We start from the raw sequence: 25,055 nt of genomic DNA on the forward strand, positions 1-25,055 counted from the left end.
CTTAGGCGCCTTTCCAAAACCACGGTATCTGATTGGTGAGATTGCAGGGGATGGGTGATCCAGATTGGTTAGTTGGACCTCGAACCAGGCCTACGCTCCTAGGGTCTGGCGAGGAGTGTGTGGGATTTGAAATAGAATTCCTCGTTTCATTGGTGAAAAGAAAACGAACCAGAAACTATTCGTAAGCGTGATTGGCTGTTGACAGGTTGGCCCCGGTTACGGAAGCCGGTGAGGACAGAGCGGCAGGTCGACTTCCAGGAAGTTGGTAGTGGAAACCAGAATAGCGGTGGGAAAGAGGTTATCTCAGGCCCAATGGCGACTGTGGTAGCAAGCGGCGGCGATGGAAAAGAGCAAGGAGTCGAGACTTCCGTCACCTATTACCGACTGGAGGAGGTGGCGAAGCGCAACTCCTCGAAGGACATATGGCTGGTGATCCACGGGCGAGTCTACGATGTCAGCCGCTTTCTTGACGAGGTGGGGCCCAGGAGGTGGACTGCGCTGAGGGGGTGCGGGCCCCGAAACGCTGGTAGGGCGTGTGGGAGGGAAGTGAGGCCTAGCGGAGGACGAGGAGGCGTACGAAAAGGGACCGCGACCCTTCGAGACGGAGTTTGGTGGGGTGGCGGGCGAACTTTAGGTCTGCGTGCATTTCTTCCGGCACTGAGTTCTGGTACCTTCGATAATATGCTTCTGTCACATGTTGAGCACTTACTGTTTGCTTGGCTAAACTTTTGAGTCACCGGTATCACCATTTTACAGAAAGGAAAACCGAGCCTCAGTTTCTCACCTAACAGCCTAGAGTCATTCGAACCTAGGTCTGAAAGCGCCAAATCTCTACTCATTTTTTTTCACTGTGCCTTCTGAAGTAATACCACTGTTTGGTTTTAATTTTCTTGAGAAGAAGCTGAGATGTCTTCTCCCTTCCTGCCATTATGCTGCCTTTCTTTTTCTTGTTTTGAGCAGACCTTGAGGCCAGAGGTTATGAGTTGATTTGGGGTTTATTATTTTTGGCTTCTGACTCAGACTCTGTTACCTCTTTTGTAAATCAAGCATGTGTGTTAGGTTTTACAAGTTCTCCTTGAGAATGGTGCAACTGATTTTTTTTTTTTTAAGAAATACACTTAATTTAACTCTATTGAGGTGTAATTTACATACAATAAATCGTGCATGTTTAAAATGTACAGTTTGATGAGTTTTGACAAATATATTCATCCATGTATTCACAACTCCAGTTGAGAAAGAACATTTTCATTGCAGTAAAAATTTCCCTCGTGCTTTTTTGCAGTCATTCCTCTCAATCCCAATCCCTGAGGGTTTGGGATATTTTAAGTGTAAATGTGTTTGGTGATTTATTTTTGATGTGTATATTTTTATTTTGAGCAGCAGATTAATAATCTAATGGTTAATTTCTTGGGCATATTTGTATAATACAAACCTACTAACACTGAGAAAAAGTTTTATTTCTCTTAGTTCTCTTTATGAAATAAATATACTAGTAAAAATTTTGTTTCTATTAATTTGGGGCTTAGGGCATAAAGCTCTACATCCTGATTCATAAATCTCTAAAAAAAATTTTTAAACCTAAAGTTCCCCCAAAACAGCATTGATTTTAATAAATCTTTCTAGTGGCCAAGAAGTTAACATCTTACCATTTAGTAACTTCTTTTATTTGTGGGGTTTATGGCAGTTAAACGCTTTTAAAAGTGCTTTCCTGTTATTTCAGCCTCAAAGTGACTAATTGAGAGTGAGTTGGGTAGTATTGATCCTTATTTTAGCAGGGATATAAGAAATAGGTTCAGAAAGATTTTTGTCAGGCAACTGATTAGTGGCAGGATGTGTCTTAGATGAATTCCATGGTTTCTCTTGTCTACATAGCAGGACTTTGGAATTCTAGTCTTAGCTGTACTTTAGTGTATGCCTCATAAGTTTCCAGTGTGGCTTGTAGCACAGTAAAGCATAGTTCAAAATGGGTAGCCAGTATGGGGGGCTTTTGTGGTTTCATTTCCCCCCCAGTTTCTTCTTGATTGATTCAGAATAGATAATGAACCTGGAAGGAACACTCAGTGCATGTAGTGGACATTAGTTTAATCTTGAACAGTTACTAGCGTGGTTCACCACGTGCTGATGGAGCCAGAGACATCATAGGTGTGCCAGGACGGCCTTTCAAGCTTGACTTGCAGATCTTTACCTGCAGTTCACCATTCTCACTTACCCTGTTCCAGAGTCTCTGTCCCTGTGTTCTTGTTCATTCCAAGTCAAGTGCTAAGGAGAAAAATGAAGCAGAGAAGAGGACTGTGGATGTGTATGGAGTGACAGCATGAAGATGAAAGGTTGAAATTCTAGGTATGGTGGCCAGAAATGGCTTTATCAAGATTATGACTAAAGTAAAGGCCAGAGAGAAGTTAAGGGAGCTGGCCTTGTGGATATCAGCAGGAAGAGCTTGTTCAAAGCAAATTCAAAGGCCTTGAGGTGTGAGTTTGTCCAGTGTGTTTGAGGAACAGTGAGGGAGGTTATATGGTGGCTGGAGAGTAGTAGATGAGGTCAGCATGATCAAGGTGAGGAGCAGGTCAAGTACAGTTTTGCTGGTTTTAGAAAGGATTTTGACTTTTGTTCTGAGATGGGTAAGCATAGTGGGGCAGAGGACCAGTAATATGTGACTTAATGGTTTACTATTCAAGCATCACTGACGGCACTGTTGAGAAGAGACTGAAGGAACACTTGAATCCAGTTAGGAGGCTGTGGCGGTAACTCGGGCTAGAGATAGTGGCTTAGGCTAGGGTGGTGGTAGTGGGGTAGTGAGAAGTGTCAGATTTTGGATGTACTGTGACGGTAGAGCCAATAAATTTAATGATGCCTTTTTTTTTTTTTTTTTATGATGCCTTGAATTTGAGAGTCAAGGGTGACTGAGGTTTTTGTCTTGCAGGTCTGGAGGAATTGGGTTGTTGTTAGATCAGACCAGGAAGAAACATCAATTTTCATCCTTTACTTTCTAATCTGAGTTCACTCCTCCTTAGAAAAAGGTTCCTCATTTGAATATCTAGCATTTATAGATTGCTTTCTTTTTTGATTAATGAATATGGTTAAAGTGTTACTCTGGACTTTGAATGTGATAATTTAGGATTGATAATATAATTGAATTATCTTCTAATAGATTAATTTTGTAGTTTTCACTCAGTGGTATTGATTTAATTTATTGAAATCACAAATGAAAAACCAAACCATTGCAATCGTACACATCAGTATTTCTGTTACTTAGTGGTTTTGAAAAAAATCACGTAGAAATGTTTACAATATCTTATGCCATTGACTACAGAATATCGAAGTACATCTTAGCAAGGGTAAATATGATTTTGTGAACTTCGTTTCAGTTTATATTCTTATTGTATCACAAGTGGGAAAAGTTGGGAAACCATTGTCTTATGTATAATTAACCATTTCTGACAACAGTAACCTAAAATAACCCATTGCGCTGTTTTAAAGCTTTCTATATACTTTTTCAGTGACTCTTGGGGTGAGTGGGTATACTGCTTTAGGATCTGCTTCGCAGATGGACTACTAGTCCACGGGGTCGCAAAGAGTCGGACACGACTGAGCGACTTCACTTTCACTTTCACAGATGGGATAGCATTTTATTCATTCAGCAAATGTTTGTTTAGTGCTGACTCTTCTCAAGTGCTGTGGTACTAGGTCCTGGTAGTATAAAAATAGACAGATCTGCCCTCTTGAAGCTGCCCTTCTAAGGGAGACAAAGCAAAAACAGCCAAATGTTTCCTTCCTGGGAAGGAAACAGGCAAGAAGTTGAGAAAGTAAAATGGCCATGGTGGGGAAATCTACTTTAATAAGAGTGATCTGGGAAAGCTTCTGTGAAGATGACTTTTCGTTGATGAGAGGGAACTAGCTTTGGGAAGATGAAAGAAAAGAGCATTCCTACGGCATTTGCAAAGTCAAGCAAGAGTTTGGCATGTTGGTGGGACTGAAAGCAGCTGTGGCTTTAGTGTATCCAGTAAAGGTCAAGAATGGCCAAAGAACTTGGCAGGAGCCAGGAAAGGCAAGGCTGGGTAGGTGGTATGGATTTGTGAACCATACCATAAGTAAATGGAAAACCATTGATGTGTTTTAACATGGGGGTGACATTGAAGGAACTTATTTCAAATATATTATTTTTGCTGAGGTTTTCAGACTAGATTGAAGGGAAAAACAATATAGAAGGGAAGAAAGGAACTCTTTAAATCTCAAGAATTTGAATCCTCCATCTTTCATGGAGTGCTGCAGTCCATGGGTTTCCAGAGTCGGACGTGACTGAGCGACTGAACTGACTGATAAACAGAAATAGAATCATAGTATTCCTTAATCAAATTATGTTGCTGCTGCTGCTAAGTCGCTTCAGTCGTGTCCGACTCTGTGCGACCCCATAGACGGCAGCCCGCCAGGCTCCCCCGTCCCTGGGATTCTCCAGGCAAGAACACTGGAGTGGGTTGCCATTTCCTTCTCCAATGCAGGAAAGTGAAAAGTGAAAGTGAAGTGGCTCAGTTGTGTCCAACCCTCAGCGACCCCATGGACTGCAGCCTACCAGGCTCCTCCGTCCATGGGATTTTCCAGGCAAGAGTACTGGAGTGGGGTGCCATTGCCTTCTCCATAATCAAGTTATAGTGTCTATTAATTGATTCAGAATAGTAATAGATTGTGTTAGGTGCTTATTATTCTAACAGCTTGCATATAATTTCTTTTTTAATCCACTTAATAGCTCATTTTAGAGATGAGAAAACTGAGGGGTAGAGAAATAACTTTTAAAAAGTCATAATGCTAAGTGGTACAAGCAGTCTGACCAGATAGCCTGTGCCCATGACATTAGGATTTGCCTCTATTTTTTGTTTTTTCATGGCTATAGAATATAGAATTAGGTCTGTTTTACAGCCACCACCTTCCACATCTTAGATGTAATTTGGAAGGGTGGGAATGTGTTAGAGGGAAGTTAGAACTAGCACCTTTTTTCTGGAACCCAGGTAATTTTTTAATTTTTTGAGTAGGTCATATAGGTATACTGTGCAAAGCCTTCTTCCCATCTGCCCACTTCCACTTCCTCCTAAAATTAACTACTACTGTTTGTGAGTCTTTGCAGAGTTTTATTTTTGTGCCTGTAAGCAAAAGTGAATGTAGTTCCTCTGATTCTTTTTTTTCCCCCCTACCCATAAGGTAACTGATAACTTGTCTTTTTCACGTAACTATATATCTCAAGAGTCTTTCCATATCCACATCTGGAACACTTTGTTATTATTCAAGAAATTGTTGAACTGATTCTGATTTATTCAAGCAGTCTCCTATTTATAAGCATTTGGGTTGTTAGTAATATTTTGCTGTGTAGATTTTTCCCCCATCTAAGTCAACACTGTTGAGATCTAACGTCCATACAACAGAACATAGAGATTTTGTATGTGGAGTTCCATGAGCTTTGACAAAGGTCTCACCTGTATAGTCCCCATCACCATCACTGTTGAGAACATTCCTACCATCTGTGTTCTTGTGCGACCAGTGATTGATTTCTCACGCTTTGTTCTGTGTCTGACATCTTTTACTTAACGTATCTGTGAGACTCATCTATATTTTTGCTATGTGTCAGCAGCGTGTTCCTGTTTAGTGCTTATTATTTCATTGTAACTGTACTAAAATTTAGCTGTTCACCTGTTGATTGACACTGGGTTGTTTCCTCTTTTTTTTTTTTTTTTTGGCTATTATGAATAAAGCTGTGTGTAGACACATTTTCATTCCTTTTGGGGAAATACCTACAAGTGAGAGTACTGTTTGTTTGTTTGTTTTTTTCCTTTCTGACTGTACCACATGGCTTGTGGGGTCTTATTTCCCCAACCAGGGATCCCTTGGCAGTAAAAGCTGAGTCCTAACCATTGGATGCCAGGGATTTCCCATAGCTCATATTTTTTTGTTTTCTTTAGTTTTTGTTTTACATTTGAAGCAATTGGCAGACTTTTTCCCCAGAGTGGCCCCATCATTTTACAGTCACATCAGCAACGTGTCAGTCTTCCAGTTTCTCTACATCCTCACTGACACATGATGTATTGTCAGTGCTTTTAGTTTTAGCCATTCTGATAGATGTGTGCCAGTATATAATAATGGTTTTAACTTGCTTTTCCCTGATGACTAGTGATTTTGAGCATCTTCAAGGGCTGATTGGCCTTGTGTGTGTCTTATAAAGTGTGTATTCAGTCTTGCTCATTTTTAATTCTATTGTTTTCTTATTACTGACTTAAAGGCAGTCTTTACATATTCTGGATGCAAGTCCTTTCAGAAATATGTATTGTGAATATTTTCTCACAGTCTGTATTTTGCCTTTTCATTTTCTTAGGTGTCTTTTGAAGAGAATTTTGTTGAGATGTATATATATATACGTGCACACATATGTATATATATACACATTTGGTATATAAAACATTCTAATGACTGGATGTGGGCTGTGGGGTTAAAGAGTCTTGTTCAGTGTCCTACTTTACTGTAACTTTAGGGAAATGTGCTCTGTAAAGACCTTTTCCCATCTGTTCAAGGGAAATTATAGTGCCTACTCCACAGAGTTGTTGAGACAGTTAATTTAGGTAATTCATACAAAGACTTATTGTGGTACCTGGTATATAGAGCTCAGTAAGTGTTAGTGGCTGTTTTTATTAATAATTAAAAATTATGTTGTTTCCTACAGCATCTTTTGAGTGCATAGTAACTAGCACATGCCCTGAAGACGTAAAGGTGAATTAGATGCTTTGGACTTGCCAGGAAGAGGAGATCTGTGCACAAGCAATTGTTGTGCGTGGTAGAGGAGTCTTGCCTTAGGAAAGACAGAATGTGGGCTCTGCTTGGTGCCACCCCCTGAGAGCTTCAGAATTTGACTAAGCACATTTCTTACTGTCTTTCTCCAAGGCTGGTCAAATGAAAGTGCAATTCAGTCGTTATATAGCTTGTGGAATTAACAAATCTATAGAAAGTATGCTTTCTTTTCTCAAACAGGCCCATGTGGCTAGTCCTAGGGAAAGCTAGAAATAACATGAGGCAAAATTTAACCTTTAGCACTGCCCAGGTGAGCTGCCCTGATTGACATTTTGACTTTGGCTTGTGTATTTGTGCCGCATACATGCCAGAGAGGGAGAGAGGGCAGGTGGGAGAGGAGGAAGGCACCGTGAGCGCCCCCGAGATCTCACTGTATTCCAGGTTATGTTCAGGAGTATGGCCATGAGTAAGACAGCCATGGTTCCTGTTCTTGGGGAGCTTCTAGTCTAGTTCAGGAAGAAGACGTTAAATAAACAGTTGGAGTTGTGATAAACACCATGAAGATGCCTAAGGAATTGTGCGAATCTGTAGCAGTAGGACCTAACATGGTGGGGAATAAGGGTATATCATCTGGTGGGGGTGAGGTATGTTTGGATCTGCAGACCTGATATTTAGACCCTGAGCAGTTGGAACTGCCGAAGTTACACCCTTTCTGGCAGCCATCAAGTTAACCTCTCCTAGGTCACACCCCTGCCTTACTCGGTTCTTTCTCATCCAAACGCAAATACCTATGGACCTGCACCATTTCCTGCTGTTCACCACCCAGATCTCTTATCTTTCTTTGAGTTGCCAGACTATTTTTTAGGAAGTAGTTTTTATCCTCTCCAAAACTTTAACCTCCATATCTTATTTTGATGATTAGTATTCTGCTAATCTGTTTGGCTAGCCTGGCCTAATTTTGCAGCTTCCATAATCTTAATGTTTCTAGATTTCATTTTCCAAGTCAGGTGGTCTTTAGCATATCCTATTGTTACATTTTTATTACATCACTATGGAATTTCCATTCACAGAGAATTTGTGTAATTTTTTTCCCAACAAGATTTTTATTCTGTAACTGTCATTCTTCACATTCTCTTTTCTGTCGATCTGTTCCTTATCCATTCCATAGAATTAGCAATCTAGAGGTATTATTTTCTGTTAGCAATTTGTCTTCTTTCTTTTCTGTATTAAAATATAAATTTTCTGTCCTCTTTTCAATAATACTTAGTACATGAACTTAATGAAAAGCTGAAAGATTTCCCCTGCTCCCTGCCATATATTTCGTGAATTTACTAAAACCCTTCACAGAAGAACATCACAAAGTTGCCTTTGTATCTATAAAGTATTTCACTTGATTATTGCTGGACTGAAATAGAAATGAATCCATCACAGGCATTGTTTCATCAATTGAAAGTTTATGATCTTGACTGCCATATAGTTTATTTGAAATATTTGTAATGTTATTTAATTGCTTATACAATAAAAGCTAAGACAAGATCCATTAGTCTTAAAACATAAAGGCTGTCAAATTCAGAAGAATCTTTGCAGATTCATATGAAATTTAAAAGTAAAGCAGAAAAAAATGGGAAATGTGTACCACCTTATGTTAGGTCTACTTAATAAAAACAGGGAGAAATTTATGATTGTGTGATAGATTTGAATAGCACTGGTAACCAATCTAGTTCACTAACCTCCAGACTCTTTTGGTCTTACTTGTTTTATTTTGCTATGATTCAGACAAAAGTAAATTTTTGGGTTACGTTAATTATAGGTATGTAAACCAAGCTTTGTATGTGTGTGTGGTAAAGTACACATAAAATTTGCCATTGTAACCATTTTTAACTGTACCATTAGGTGCCATTAATTGCACTCACAGTTTGTACAACCAACACTGCTATCTATTTCTAAAGCTTTTTCATTACCCCAGACAAACTTCATAACCGTTCAGTTCAGTTCAGTCCAGTCTCTCAGTCATGTCCGACTCTTTGCGACCCCATGTTTCGCAGCCCGCCAAGCCTCCCTGTCCATCACCATCTCCCGGAGTTCATTCAAACTCATTAGGCAATAACTAATCTACTGAAACCTGTGGGCCTAGAGCCTGTGCTTCTCAGTAATTGCGGGCTCATCAGTTGTGGCGCATGGACTTAATTGCCCCGCAGCATGTGGAATCATCCCAGACCAGGAATACAATAATCGTCTTTCCTTGGCTTTCTTGACTTTGATATTTTTGGAGATCACAGGCAGATCATTTTGTAGAATGTCTCTCAGTTTGCGATTTTCCTAGGTTTCCTCATAATTAAACCCACAGTATGCATTTTTGGCCAGAAGACACGGGAATTATGTAGTGTTCTCGCCATTGCTCCTGTCACAGGGTATACAGTGCTGGTTCGTCCCATTGCTGCCATTTAAAGGAGAAAAACGGAAAGAGGAGGGCAGCGGGGGAGGAGCTCTTATCAGTTAGCTTTTTAGAGAGCCCTTTCTTTAATAAATATCTTTTTCTTGTAGCATCCTGGTGGAGAAGAGGTTCTGATGGAACAAGCTGGAAGAGATGCAACTGAAAGCTTTGAAGATGTAGGCCACTCCTCAGATGCCAGAGAAATGCTCAAGCAGTACTACATTGGTGACGTGCACCCGGTAAGAACCAGCCGAGCTAGGCGTGCTTGTAGAGAGAGGAAGCTAGCAGCCACAGGTCGTGATGAGGGAATGAGTGACTAAAATGGAGATTCATTCAGCCCAGCCATCAGGCTAAATTTTCTCCAAAATCATCCAGCCTTACTGTGCTAAGCTGGAGCTTCTTGTTTGTAAATCAGCACATAGAGTATCTCTGAAAAGGAACTGATTTTGGAAGTGGGTTTTTAGTTGATTAATTTCTTGGTAATGAGGTTAATATCATGATCTAAAATATAGTGCTTTGATTGTTCTTGCAGATTCTTTGCTAAAAGTGGTGACTGTGGGCCATGCCACTCTAACAAGGGACTGTGATGTGCTCAGAGTCAGGGGTGCAGCGAAGAGGCTGGGGGTAGTGGGCAGGACCTTTTTGCAAACCCTGACATGTCCTAGGGAACTGCTACCAGAAGGCAGGCTCATGTCCCAAAGTTAAAAATAAGTGCGTAATGAGAGTTTGTTTGGATGTGTCTTAAATTATTATAAATGTTTCCTCTTTAAACAGAATGACCTTAAACCTGGAGGTGGTAGCAAGGTAAGAAGTCCTCTATTACTCTTGTGTGTTTCAAGTGTTTATATTTCTATTTACTCAAATGGAATTGTCTTTTTTTTTTTTTTTTTAAGTATTTTAACAAGAAATGTTTACTTTTCCCTTCAAGCAAAAATCCCTTTTTTCAGGAATTTGCATCCAGTACCATCTCAGAAAAAAGTAGCGGAGTCTTGAACAATAGGAACATTTCGTTCAGGCCCCTATTCAGTTTTTTAAAAAATTGAAACTCTAAAGCTATGACTCGTGTTCTTACATTCAATAGTATAGGTGATAATTGCTTCTGTGTTGGCAAAAGAATTGGAAAGTTGATTTATTCTTGCAAGTCTTATAACAAGTTGTAGACTGGAATAATTGAGTAATTAACTAGAACAGGCCTTTCTGTCCCCATTACCCTGTTGTCTGGGCTCAAATAGGTCTACACACCCTTCCCATTGACTCAGTGATACCACAAAAGTAAAAGATTAAATATTTGAAAACTTTAATGTGCACTGCATAATGTACCAGGAAGAAAATTTGAATGCCTTTTTGTTTCCCGCAAGCTGGATGCCTCACTTCCCTTATTCCCTCATTTCTTTTTCTGTTTTCCTTGACTCTTCTACTTTCTTAATTTAAAGACACAGCAGTTGGTTGTCATCAGAACTTCATAGAGGCAATGCTCCTTCCCCCTTCCTCCTTCTAGCTTCTCTTTCCGCATTGAGCTGGAATTCTGAGCCTGTGTGACAGCAAAGTTGGCCAAGACACACAGATTCTTTCAGCTCTAGAGGTTGCTTGACAGATTCTGCCACCTGTTCTCCCACCATCCAGTGTTTGTGTAAATTAACTCTTCCATCTTGTTGCACTCTGCTACTCTGAACTGTTGAATTGTTTATGAAGGGGATGTGAAGTGGTTCCTTAAAGGCTTTGCGAGCACTGGTAGTTTGTCTTCCCCTCCTAACACGTGTGCTATCCATTCTTGAATCTTCACTTGTGTAATTAAGGTAAAATTTGAACTAAGCATGGCTTGTTTGGTATATTGAACATGTCCAGAAACCATTGCTCTCAGAGGTCAACATCTGATTTGAGGGATATGCCTGTTTGTACAGGAGATGTACCTTAATTCAGGAACCATAACCCACTTGTTCATAGCACCCTGAGAGCACTTTTTATATTAAAACAAACAAAATCTGTGTGTGGGGGGTGAGTTCCAGTGTCCGTAAGTCTTACAAATTGCTTCTTGTTGCCACTCTCTTCCTTGGTGGTGTAGTATGTCGTTAGGACCATTCTTAGGGATGGAGAGCAGTGTTCTTCCAGTTCTGCTCCTTGCACCGCCTGTATTGGAATCTCTTGGCATGTTTTCCAAAGTGCGTATTCCCTGGGCTTCCATTACTACTACTGATTCATGCTCTCTGCAGGTGGGAGTTTGCATTTAAAGTAACCCAGGTAGCCAAGCGCCAGACATTTGGCTGAATGACATGCCCATCTTTTCATGTGAAAACTTTTAGGGAGCTTTTAATTCTGTTCTGTGGAAAGCACTGTCTGCCTTCTGTAGACCAAAAAAGTAACTAGAGATGTCTCAGATAAATTAAAACTGTTGAGCCTTGAACTTTTTATAAGAAATAAACCCTTTTAGCTGGTGAGATTTGATGAAATTTGGTAAGAATTTAGAAGTCTCCAAATGTAGTTTGGCCCCAGCCTGGCTTAAACTAAACAGTGATTAAGGGCAGTGTTTTCGAGGCTCTGTTTTCCTCATGTCTGCTCTACTCAAAGGACAGTCTCCTTTAAATAGAGAGTCTGATTATTGAGTGTTTCCAAGTCACATTGCTGTACTTCAGGCAGACCAGCCAAGGGGCACCTTTAGGAAAATTTTCAAGACCACCTACATAGGTTGTCATAGAGCTTATATAGTCCAGCCTGATTTTAGTTCCAGAAAGAAATTCTTGAGCCTTCAGATTTATTTGTTACATAGGTTTTAAATAAGCCCTTCTGCATCTAGGCTGCAGCTATCTCTTTTGTTAATTTTTTTTACATTTACCATGAAGAAATAAATGTCAAATTCATTTCATTACTATGCTTTCGGTTAAGGTTTCAGAACCTCTGTAAAGAGGTTTCTTCCGCCTTATGGACAAAGTTTTCATTTCCCTTCTTCCTTTATTTCTCTGCTTTTCTCTTCCCTCCACAACTCCTGAAACTACCCCCACACCCCTGCCAAAACAAAACAAAACAAAACTTTTTTTAAAACACCTAAAACATTCTATTCCCAAGTGCGAATCAGGAACTTTTCCCCAGTTTTTTAGAAACTACTTTTCATACTACTTTTGCTTTGACACTAATGGTCACCATTGTTTCCTTATAATGCCTGAGGTTCAGGACCTTGAAGTGTTTGTTACAATACCAGAGCTTAAAAGCTTAGAGACTGCGGATGTTTTTCTTACCTGCTTCAGTTGAAGATAACTAGAATTAAAAACATTTTTATCTCTTAAATCTCTTCTCAGCTGAATTATTCCCCATGCTATCAGTCTTCTATTCACATTTGAGTTAACTTTTTTCTGGTCTGCTTTTGAGTTATGGAAACTCACCTTAGAAACTGTTTTCTGTGCCCATTTGCCTGTCTACTGTGCTGCAAGTAACCAAGATACATTTGTGGTCAGTGACGTCTCTTGATTACGCCTTTAATTCTTGGTTAGAATCTTTATCAGTCAGTTCAGGAGATAAGGTAACATACAGATCCAACCTGACCAAAAAATGTGGTACTGTTTCATTCATTTATTCAGAAGGTATTTTCTAGTACCAGCTGCTTCACTAGTCAAGTCTCATTGTAGTGAATAGACCCAATAACTTAACCATTCTTCCATTTAAATTTTTTGAATGGGAAGTTTGTGGTGTACATGGTTAAAAATTCATAGTACAAAAAAGTGTACTATAAAAATGATTCCCATCGCCAGCTCTGTCTCCCAGGTCCCCTTCTCCTGAGGTAGCCAGCTGCCATTTGCCCGTTTACTCTTCTGAAGAGATTCTGTGCATACATAAATGTAAGTGGATGGGTGGAAGGCAGATGGATTGACCAACAGACTAACTTAACTACCCCATCCTTTAAAAATCTCGCACATGATGTTCTGACCCTTGCTTCTTTCTACTAAAGCATTTTACCTTAGTGACTGTTCCCTATCAATTTATTAACATCTTTTTAAGCAAGTAAGGTTGTCTCTATAAAAGCTTAGCATGTTTCTTAAACTTCATTTTTCAGCTTAAGAAATTTAACTTGAAATCTAGTCAGTTCCATCTATGTTAGAAGTAATTTGTAAATTACATTTAAAGGCAAGCACATTTTTCTCTCCCTGGTGTTACAGACTTTTGTTTGTTATACGGAGTTTTCTATTATAGTTACATACAGGAACATACATAATGTTCCGTTTACCTTCTCTTTTATGAGAGGGAAACTAAAAAGAACGCATACTTCATAGTTTTGTGATGTAGTTGGTTGCATCATACTGAAAATTTCCTTCTAAGAATTGTTAAATATTCCTATCATACCTACAACCCAGTTTATTAATATTTGAAATGGATATGCCTTAGGATGAGTAGTGCTTGCTATTTACCAAAGAATTTTGTGTGATTCTTTCATTGTTGACTGTTTGTTTTTTTACCTAACATTTGTATTTTGTAACATAATCTTTTGAAATAAAGCAGACTATAATGGCAAGGTCACTTTTGAAAGACAAAACACCCTTCTTGAGAAATCTCAAGGGTTAGTGTCTCTCCTTGTAATGTTTTATTTAGGAATGACGGGTAGTTTTGCAAAACAAGATGTCAGAAGGACAGGGGTAACATCTTTTTCAAATCAGCCCTCCAGTGTGGTGATAAGTAGAATAGTCTCTGAGTGTTTTAATTTTTTCCTTCCATGTTATCTTCTATATCTTGTCACAGTGGGTGAGAAAGTCATGTAGAAATTTGTCTCAGCAGGTGTTTTTCATGTTTGCATTTGCCCTTACGTACAGGGAACTATGTTTTGTATGACTGGGCTGACCAGCCATTAGTGCTTTACAAGACAGTAGTTGTTAAAACTGTATTCTTATCTAGAAAGAAATCTTAGTACATTGGAGCTTCATGAGAAGGCTGTCCTCAAGATCCACACCCCCATGGCCCTGAATATATTGACATGTACTTTCAAAACTCAGACTTCCTAGATTGTACAATGAACCTAACATTAGAATTCATATAGTGATAGCTAGTTTCTGGCCACATACAAACCAAACTATTCTAAATAAAAAGCTACAAAAACTACCAGGCCACCCAGATACTCCTTAAATTTGTTGAAGGTGTCCTGTGGCTTAAAATCCACTTCTTCCAATTTTAAATACTTGGAATCCTCTGCTGCTAAGTCGCTTCAGTCGTGTGCGACTCTGTGCGACCCCATAGAAAGCAGCCCACCAGGCTCCGCTGTCCCTGGGATTCTCCATTTCCTTCTCCAATGCATGAAAGTGAAAAGTGAAAGTGAAGTCACTGAGTCGTGTCCAACTCTCAGCAACCCCATGGACTGCAGCCCACCAGGCTTCTCCATCCATGGAATTTTCCAGGCAAGAGTGCTGGAGTGGGGTGCCATTGCCTTCTCTGTGGAATCCTCTAGGAATGGCAAATATTCAATTTAGGAATTAACACATAAGCTTCTTACATACCTTATGTTTCCCTTTTATTTAAATCTCTGAAAGTCTAAATATAAGCTATTTAGGCTTGAAGTATACGTATAATGCCATGTCTGTATATTTGAATGCCTCATAACCATAATTTTGACTCATTGCTTCCTATGTTTATATTCTGGTGACAGAGTACACCATTCCTTAAGAATGTGTTCTCCTATGTTTTTTTCCCTAAACAGGGTTCATAGTGAAATCACCCCCCCCCCCACTGATCCCTAAATCCTTCCCCATATGTTTGCCAGTTACGAGATTTCTTTATCATTGTTTTAACCACGTGAAAGCATATCAGAAGAGGATCTGTGAGATAGAAGCATCTCTTTGTGGTTGTGCTTCTTCAGTCTTCCTGAACGTGGGAGCATGGTATTAACATCTCTCTGATCTTCAGAAGTCTGCTCTTATAGGTTTTGCTACAATGCCCTGGGGTCAGAGAAATGTGTTGAGTTAATCGAATATGACTTTAGAATTCAGGTTCATCTGACAAGCTTTTCAGTTCACAAGTAAGGAAACTGATTTAGCATGGAGCCCAAAGATACCAGATGTAATTTCAGTTATAATCAGCATTAATAAAAAGGTTACTCAAAAATCATGAACTATTTCCTTTGTTTAGTATTTATATGTATGTGCATGTATTTATTTACACATTTATTTTATGAGGGAATTAAAGCCTTAGTGAATCTTGAACTTGAGGAACCACCTTGTTTAAACAGTTAATTTCTGTTAATTTTGAATTAAAGTTAGAGTAGACTTAGAACGATGTGGTTGTTTGGGAGTGTATTCCAGACTTGTTGGGGGAGAAAGAAGCATGGATGTTAATTACTTGAGAAAGCTTTTGGTAGAAGGTCTCTGGATTTGAACTGCTCTTTTGTAACTAAAATCATAGGGTATTATAGTTACTACTGTCTGTGCCAAAGATGGAGACCAGTGCCTTCTCCTGACCAATCTTGCATGTAAATTAACATGTGGGCAAGAACATAAGCAGCCAAGATATGCCTGAACACCCACAGGGGTAAATTAAAGTCAATCATAAACTGTAGGAATTTCACCTGAGCATCTGTTAGACTCAGCACAGAGCTCTGGAGTGGAAATGAGAACTATGCACAGTGAGAACAGAAAGGTAGACTCGAAGAAAGGTTCTCTGTTAATAGAACTTTTTTCTTTTTAATTTTGTTAAATTAAAAATAACTTTTTTGGCTTCTTTCCGAAGGTGGCTGAGGCACTTGGCTACCGTGAGCAGTGCCTTAAACAACTCTTTCATTTATAGTTGATTAAAAGCAGAATAACTGTACTTTGGCATTTATTTGGCTGTCAGTATTCTAAAGAGGATTTGCTGCTTTCTCTCCTCTTTCCTCCAGTGTTAGGGTGGTCGTTCTTTTTGCCTTCAGGGAAAGCTTGATCTTAAAACGGGTTGAGGTACTTGGTTAAAAGGAGGAATGAGCAGTAGGAAGGAAGGATGGAAACCATATATATTTAAATTTTAAAAAATTGCTTGTTAGGAACTATTACCATTTCAGTATATTATGGTCTCGATATGTCTCCTCTGTTCCCCTGCTCTTTCTTCTCTGGGTTGCTTACTGCATTGTCTGAGGTTCACTCAAGTTAGCACACACCCAGTGCCGGTGGTTGTAAAAGAAGCTAAAAACTTCTAGAGATAGTCCTTTATATGAACTAATGGCTTTTAATGTTTTTATTGATTGGTTAAGCAAAGTGATACATATATTATTCATGATGCTCTCATGTAAGCCTTTCACATTACCTTCTTTTTAAAAAAAATGCCAATTCTCCATTTTTTGTGTTATAAATCATTGGTATATTTGTGGATAGTGAAAGCATAAAAGACCGTGGACATTTTATTCATAGAATTCAATCATTTTTTGGTTACTGTAGTGGAATATTGTGAAAGGCAGTGTAATAAATGAGATGCAGACACAACCGTCAGTACACTCCCACCTTTCAACTCTGCAAAACATTTGCTGTGTTTCTCAAAGATTGACAGTAACTTGTTTTAACTAGCCTGACTCATTCTACTCAAGGAGAAATGTCCCAGATTGTTATCATCGGGATCCGAAAGAAATGTAATAGTAAAGTAATAAATTTATCTAAAACTTCTTAGAGGTTTTACTTGGCTGTAGGTGAAGTTCTTTCAGGTTTGAGGCATGGTCTCATTTGAATTACAGTGTTGTGGATAGAGGAAGCTAAAACTCACCTCATGGTCTGCTCTAAAGTATCTAGGCCAGTATGTATGTAGGGTTGTTGGAATTCTTGGAGATCACTGAGAACTGTAATTATGTGTTCATGCCCTGGCATACTGCTGACTATTGGCAGAGATGATCTTTTGGGCAGCAGTAACCTATGCTAATGAGTTACTGTCCTCTGGCAGTAAGTTAGCATGCTTTTTTTGTACTCTACAACTAATTAATGAAATCATAAGTTCATTTGATATTTATATAAATTGAATTTAAAATTTTGGTATCAGCTTTATTAAGATGTAATTCACATTTCATCTAATTCACCTATTGAAGTACAGGTCAAGGGTATTTAGTATATTTAGAGTTGTTCAACCATAATCACAAATCGATTTTTTAACATTTTCATCACTCTAAAAAGAAACCTGATAACCTTCAGCAGTCATTTTCCATGTCCCTCCAGATCCTCCTCTCCCTGCCCTAGGAAACCACTGATCTACTTTCTTGCCTCTTGGTTGCCTGTTCTGAACATTTCATGTAAATGGACTTATGTAATACATGGTCTTTTTGTCTGGTTTTGTCAAGTAACATTTTCAGGGTTCATCTGTGTTGTCACTGATATATCAGTACCTCTTGATTAGTTGCTGCCACTTTTTTTTTTTTTTGGTATTTTAACTCTAACCCCATTTTTCCTGTTTTTGGTGTGAAATAAGCCCTAAGATCTCTAATCTTAATTATTATGATTTCAGAGAATAAACCAGTTTGCTTCTCTAAGTCACGGAGCAGTTATCTGCATGCTTTTAAGCATTTCCCAGTTGATCTCTATGTTACAAGAGAGGAGTTTTTATTTTTTAAATATGTTTTCAGGAAATGTGATTTTAACTACTGCCAGTGGCAAGCCCAGCTAAACTAGGCATATCATTGTGACTGCAAATTAGTTCATTATTGTAATATAGTTTGTATCAGTGGCATTTTTTTTCCGATAAATAGAGTTTTGGTCATTTCTGTATGCTTTCATAGTGGTGCTTTACTAGAGAATGCCAGTATATTATCAGAAAAAGAATTGCCCATCTTCCCACTACATATGGATACTTGCAAACATCAAATTACATGAAAGATGAAGTTGTTATTTAGTTGCATAGTTTACATGAATATTCATGAGAAGTTTTATATACTCTGTGTTAATCTTTTTTTGTTTTGTTTGTTTTTAAATATGCGTCTTTTTCAGGAACCTCCGAAAAGCAATACGTGCAAAAGGTTGGTATTCCCTTAATAGACTTTCTTATGCTCCAACATACTATGTGGCAAAGAGGTTCCTTCCATAAATATACATATGTACATAACTTTAGAGTATAGTTTGACAGCTCATTCTTTTTTTTGGTCAAAATTATTGCAAGTCAGTAATCTCTTAGCTTTAGCAAAATTAATTTTTCCCGTTTCAGTCATCTTGAATAATCTCAAAAAAGTTCTTGCCTTGAGTAATTCTTAAATCTCGTTGAGACATAAATCAGTCATATGTGGTAAGAGGCAAGAGTGCGTGTACAGGTATTACTCCTAAGTCAGACCCACAGTCTCTGCAGCTCAGCCCAGCTATGCAGTTTCCACTAAAAACTTATTCTCTTTTAATCCTCACAACACACCTACAATATGGGTGCTATTATTGCATTTTACAAAAGAAAACAATTGTGTATTGCAGTCATATTCAGGAGTTTGAGTTTTCTCAAAGGTTTACCTAGTAACATCCCTTGCAGTAATGTTGCTAATACAGTAGTGGTAGCCCTGAAAAGTATGCATTTGTCATCCCTTAAATAGTGTCTCTGCTTGAGATAATTGTAGAATCCTTGGCTTATAAAAATTCACAGAGATTATATAGAGCTGTTCTGAGATCTCACTTAAGGCATTTCATAGAAAGAGAAATTGTCTTCCCCCACCCCGCCCCTATAAAAGTACCATGTCTTTTTTGTTTGATATGATAGAATATTTTTAGAAAGTGGAAATTAAACTGTTAGTAAATTCAGCTGATTTATACTCAGCCCAAAGTCCCATAAAGAATTTGAAAATACAGGCCATAAACTTGTTGTAGACTTTTACAACACTTAAAATTGGTTAAGAATTATTGTGTAGAATACATAAAGAATTTTTACAAATCAGTTAAAAAATAACTTTGTAGAATATGAGAAAAAGATTTAAGCACCTTACAGAAGAGGAAGCACAAATATGAGCATATTAAAAAAAAATTTGATTTCATTTGTCATCAGAGAGATGTAAATTAAAATCAGAGTATATTTCACACCTATTGGCCAAAATTAAAAATTCTAAAAATAAGAGGAGTTGTTTAGGAAGTGAATTACCAATATTCTTAGGCCCTGTTAGGATCTTGAGGAAATGCAAATGGGTACAATCACTGTGGAAAACAGTTTATGCATTATCAAGTAAACTTGATAATATACTAACTTTTGATCCAGCGATTCCATTTCTAGGGATATATATATATGTATATATACACTCAAGAAAAATGTGTATATTTATATACTAGTGAACACATTACAGGAATGCTCGTAGCAACATTATTCAAGATATTAAAATATTGGAAACAACCCAAATAACCATTCATTAGTAAAATGAATGAATTCGTTCTGGGATATTCACAGAGTGGAATACTACAAACCAATAAAAATAGCAGTCACAGCTACAGACAATAACCTGGATAAATCTGAATGAACAGAGTTCTGTCTTATAGGCAAGAGGTTGTTGTTGAGCCTGATTCTCCTTTGCTGCGGTATGGATGCATTTCCTCTACTTCTGTTCTCAGCAGTCATAAAGTTACAGAGGGTTGTCTGAGGATTGATGGTTGACCATTCTTAGGCTTTTGCACTGAAGGCTTTATCTTCTGTGTTTTGTCAAGGGTCCTGTTTTTGATCTCTTTTGCCTCTTGGGCTACCCTGGAAGGTACCTGAAATCATTACTCTTTTGAGGAGATTACTTTTATGTTTCCCTGTGCCACATAGCTAGTGTACATATTGACCAACTTGCTTGTGTCTTTAAGCAATGCTCCCTGGCTGACATTCTAAACTTGTCCAGAACAGCTTTCTGCCATACTTTAATGTACAAAGTACTTGGCATGTTCAGGCAAAAAGAATCATTTTTATTATTAAACTGCAGCTGGTTTTTGTGGACTTCAAAGCCTTTTAATACTAAGACTGCATATGTCTTAAGTGGAGGGGCAGCCAGGTCATTTGGATTAGAACTAGCAGTGTTAATTAAGTTCTAATAGAGAAGAACGATTTTTTTTTTCTTTTTTTGACTGTGCCATGTGACTTGCAAGATCTTAGTTCCCCAACCAGTGATTGAACCCAGGGGCCACCGCAGTGAAAGTGAGTCATCTTAACCACTGGGCCACCAGGGAATTCTCTCTATTTTGAGGAGAATAATGACTGTCTTTAAACTGAGGAAGGTTTCTTTGTAGGACTTCTTAAGCCAGCTACCATTTCCCTGATGTTATTAGCGCTGTCAGTATGTTCTGTGTGTGTTTGTGTGTTTTTCCTTATTAGTGTCCAAACGAGGATAGGAATCAAGCTGTTTGACCAACTTCCCTTTGTGATTTTGGGTGCAGAGCTTGTGTTTTCTGTGTGTAAAATGAGAATAATAATAGTACTCATTTCATAGGATTGTTGTGAGGATTAAATTTAAAAATATATTTGGGGCAGATATAATATCATCAGCAATTGTATTAGATATCATTGGTTCTACACTGATAATTATATACATAAAATGGTGGCCTTTTCCTGTTTAAGGATGTTAATTGTAGAATATGTGAAAAGGCTTGAAGAAAAATTTAAACTATCTGTAATCCCATAACTCAGAAATAACCATTTATGTCTTTGTGAAAACACGTACTGAGTGGGGGGGTGGTGTGTGTGTGTGTATTATCTTTTTTTGGTATCATGCTATATGTTCCATTTTTAGTCCTTTTAAAATTATTGTTGGAATTTTCACTTTAATTGAAATCTTTAATTTCTCCAAATCAAAATTCTTTGATTTTGAGAATATTAAATGTGAAAGTATTTAAATACTTTTAGTATTAAAATGTGAATGTTGAATGATAGGGAACGTTTGGTATGAAATGTTCACGATTTTATTGCTTTTTTCCCCCTTGAACATCTAGCTACTGGTCGTATTGGATCTTCCCCATCGTGGGTGCTATTCTCTTAGGTTTTCTGTATCGTTACTACATGGCGGAGAGCAAGTCCTCCTGAGGAGACCTTGTTGAAGTCTGGAAAGCATTTCCACTTGGGAGCAAGAACTAGAGACTTATTTGGAGCCTGCAGCGGTGCCCTCTTCTCGAGTCCTGCCATTTGTATTCTTACCCGTTGGAACCCACATGGTTGGCCAGACATCCACCTCAGCTCCACGGCCATGTCCAAGTCATTTCTCAGAGCCTTACTCTTAAAGCATCTGCTCTTTTTTCTGTATCCTTGCCTTTGTTTCCTCTCTTTACTCTTTTCCATGAGCGCCTTTATGTTTCAGAACTGCCTTCTGTGATTACAGTCCACATGTCACTGTGGCATTCCCTTTGGTAAAATTGCCTGCTTTCCAGTGCTTTGAACGCACGTTAGACGTATTTAACAGCGTGTCACGTTCTGGTTTTGAAGCTTTTCTTTTTCCCTTTTTAAGTAAATGTTCCTATTTTTTAAATTATGACTTAATTTTATTATTTATCATAAGAGGTTTTAATTCATAGCATGAGGTTGCACATCTGTGACTTAAAACACAACTGCAGAATTATCGTGTTCCTTGTTTGTATTTGTTAAAACTGGCCAAGTGTAGCAAGGAGCCCTTGCCACCCTCTAAGGCATCAGATGGTGGTGCTGGGCAGAACTCTGCTTCCCTTTTGTTCATTGGGAGTGGAGAGAAAACAGGGAGAGGGAGAGATGAATTAGGATGATAGAGTGAATTCAGAGTAATCTTTGTTTTGAAAAATATTGAAAAACACTAAGGGCAAGAGTTCAGAAGAAGCGCTAAAATTTTCATCCTTTATTTTGATTTGGCACCAGTTCCTAACCATCTTTTTTCTTCTTTTAAAGTTACCACCTTTTATTGGTAAAATGCAAGTAAGTATATCTTTAGAGCTTTACAGTTTTGTAAAGGATTTTGCTGTTTTTTTAATCAATTGGCAATTTTTTATTCCCCATTTTATAGAAGTAAGAGACTCCAGATTGATCAGAGGTGCAGTATTTGACCTTCTGTTTGCCCCGGTAAAGTAGCTCGCATGGCAAAGCGGCATTTGGAAGCAGGAGAGTGGGACAGGAGCGTTTTCCGCTTCATCTGCGTTTTACCTCCATGGCTCCAATGTGTGGTTTTGCTGTTTTTCCATTGAGGGGGGAGAAAAACTGGTGGTTACTTTTTTTTCCCCTGGGTAGCTGTTTCCGTGAGGAGTCGGTTGTTATTCAGAATTATGTTGCTGTTTCTCCTCAGTTGAGGCGTTTCTCCGGCGTGTTTGGCTGCTCTGTTCCTCTCTGGAAGCACCTGAGGAGGCCGTCACTGGCAGTTTCTGCTGACAGCTGTGGGGACTCTTCCTCCCTGTCCCTTGAGGGTGGCCACTCTGCTCTGAGCCGCTGTCACGCACAGCAGGGAACTGCGTGGCTCAGGGAGGACCGCGGCCACTGCTCAGCATCTCCTCCCCTCTTCCTGCTTGCCAGAGACTTGACAGGACAGGAAGCTACACAGCAGCCCAGTGTCTGCCCCTGCAAACTGCTTAAGAAAAAGTTCACCCCAGGTCTTGTATCCTGTGATTTAGCAGTTGAGTGAATTCAGAATTCATAAAAATAACATTAACCTGGTAACTGTGCACTTGGTTATGACATTATGGAGTAATCTTAGGGGATTTCTGGCCAGCTTTTATATGTCAGGGATGTGGGTTTAACTTTAAAATTTTTATCTTTAGATAATATTTTGTATGCGTTATAAGATGCCACTTTAAGACAATTTACTGAAAGAAAAATCTTTGATGATTATGTAACAGAGGTGGTGTGACTTGATTACTCCTCAATTTGAAGGCAAAGAAGGGTTGCCTTGAATAAGGATTGATATTTAATTGCTGTAATCATTTAAGTCACCTGATGACATGGGCCCACACTGGGGTAGAAATGAAGAACAAAGAAGTATTGAGGAGCTGGAAAAGGGAACATTCAAGCTAAAACTAAGCCAGAAGATAACTTGGATCAATTAAAAATGTGTTGGCAGTCCCCAAAATTGAATGGAAAACATCTGGTTTAGAAGAAATGTTAAAGAATATTCTTCAGTAAAATTTGTGGGTTTTGGTGTTTTTTAAGGTAAAGACCACTGCAAAAGGTATGTTTTTCTGTTTCATATTGGTTGTCGTTTCCTGTTTACATCTGGACTTGTTTTTATTCAGAGCCAGAGGAAAAGATTTTCAGACTTTGTCTCAGCCAGCCATGAAATCCATCCAATACCCAGGGCTCTCTTTTGATCTGCTAATGTGATGTCACTTTATGTTATAAAAACCACTTTTGGGTCCACTTATTATTCTGCTGCCTATAAACAGCCAGGTGAAAGGTAGAGCTTGTGTGAGAGCTTACAGACGTTTTTTTCTAAACAATAAAGTAATACAGTATATTAGCCAAATCTATGAAAAAGGACTTTTGTTTTAAGACATAGATGGGAATTCTTGAAACAGCCTCGACATTGATGGGTTGTGAAAAACCCCTCTGCAGAGCCAGTGGAGCCAGTCCCTGTTGTCCCGAGCCCCCTGGGGTGTTTCTGGAGCGTTGGGTTGTTTATTCCCAAGGAAGACTTAACCGCCGGCGCCCACCATACTGTCAGCATAATGGCTGGAGATCACAGGAGAGGAGATGAGGGGAAATTAGTGCCCCCAAATAAGGATGTTAGTGCCGGGTCCCAAGATTTCCTGCCTCTGTCTCTCAGGAGTTGGTTTTGGTTTCCAAATGACTTACGTTTTGTAAAGACAGGAAAGTGGTGGGGACAAAGTTTATACTGTGTTTAGTTCTCATGTGACCACTTAAGCTGCAACAAAAATTCATTGGAACCTATCATTTGACCCTGTAAAGTTCTTTCAGCAATTGTCATAAATGCACATGTTGTGAAATAAGAACATTGTGTGTTTACACTCACTCAGTTCCCATGTGGAGCAATGAAAAATGCTTTTCAGGCCAGATATATCATTACTTAGAGAGTATCTCATGTTTAAAATCTCAAGTGATACCCCTCTGATTAAATTCCATTTGAGAAACACAGAACAGTAATGTTGGTTACTTCCTTCCCCAGGAGAAATGGATTCACATGTCTTGTGTCAACAGAGACTGCTTTTTTTTCTTCTTTCTTTCAACCATCTTGTTCTTTTGCCAAATATCATGAAACTAATGAGGAGTTTAGTCCCATCTGGCGGCTGTGCTCGGAGAGAGCTGGGTTTGTAATTTGTTGGGGGTGATCTCAGAGGGGAGGTTCCAAGAAGCAGAGAGGTATACCTGCTCCACACCTAGCTTCTCACTCATGAACTTGAGGGGCCAATTTGCACCTGCACTTATATTCTCCATTTGCTGTTTAAGCAAAGCACAATGATTTCCCTTTCTTTCTTTTGATTTTACCCTCCACTCTGAGCAAGTAATATTAACTTTCCTTTTGTGTATTCAATAAATGGAGTTTGTTTACCTATTTTATTTTGGCATATTTTGAACAAAGATCTTTGTCTGCTGGAATGTGCACACAGTGAATGTTTGTTTAGAACTACACACAATAAAGATACTGTTTTCCATTTCTTGCCCTGACTACAGTTGTGTTGTTTTGTTTTTTTAATTTCTTTTTTTAGGAGAAATTTTGGTTCTGTAGTTCTCAGGTGTTCTGGAAGAAAAGAATTGGAGAGCATAAAAGCCACCTGCATCTGTGCTAATAGTGGGTTAGGTGTAACTGGAGAGAGTTCTGCGGTTCTCCAAGATTCTTGCTCCTGTTGCTCTTTTCTTGATGTGTGCTGCTCGTTTGATAATCACAAGAGGCACAAACCAAGACTTTGCTGTATTAACAGATACGATATGGCAACGAGGTAGACAGGTTTTCACTGAAACCATCAGATTAAGAGAAGCCAGTTCAAGGTAATAATATTTGTTATCTGTAATGCCAGTCTTCAAATGGTTGTTTTTCTTGGAA

At 38.7% G+C, this 25,055-nt stretch overlaps 1 protein-coding gene across 1 annotated transcript; it reads left to right on the forward strand.

Moving 5' to 3' along the window:
- Positions 1-257: 257 nt before the first annotated feature.
- Positions 258-24,679, forward strand: LOC128063349 (cytochrome b5 type B). Its single transcript, XM_052656081.1, has 5 exons — positions 258-474; positions 9,310-9,438; positions 9,974-10,003; positions 18,103-18,131; positions 21,040-24,679. Exons 1-5 carry the CDS (start codon positions 313-315, stop codon positions 21,128-21,130), a joined length of 441 nt encoding a protein of 146 aa, XP_052512041.1. The 5' UTR covers positions 258-312; the 3' UTR covers positions 21,131-24,679.
- The last annotated feature ends 376 nt before the right edge of the window (positions 24,680-25,055 follow it).

The sequence above is a fragment of the Budorcas taxicolor genome, chromosome 18, assembly GCF_023091745.1.
Source record: "Budorcas taxicolor isolate Tak-1 chromosome 18, Takin1.1, whole genome shotgun sequence".
Lineage (NCBI taxonomy): Eukaryota > Metazoa > Chordata > Mammalia > Artiodactyla > Bovidae > Budorcas > Budorcas taxicolor.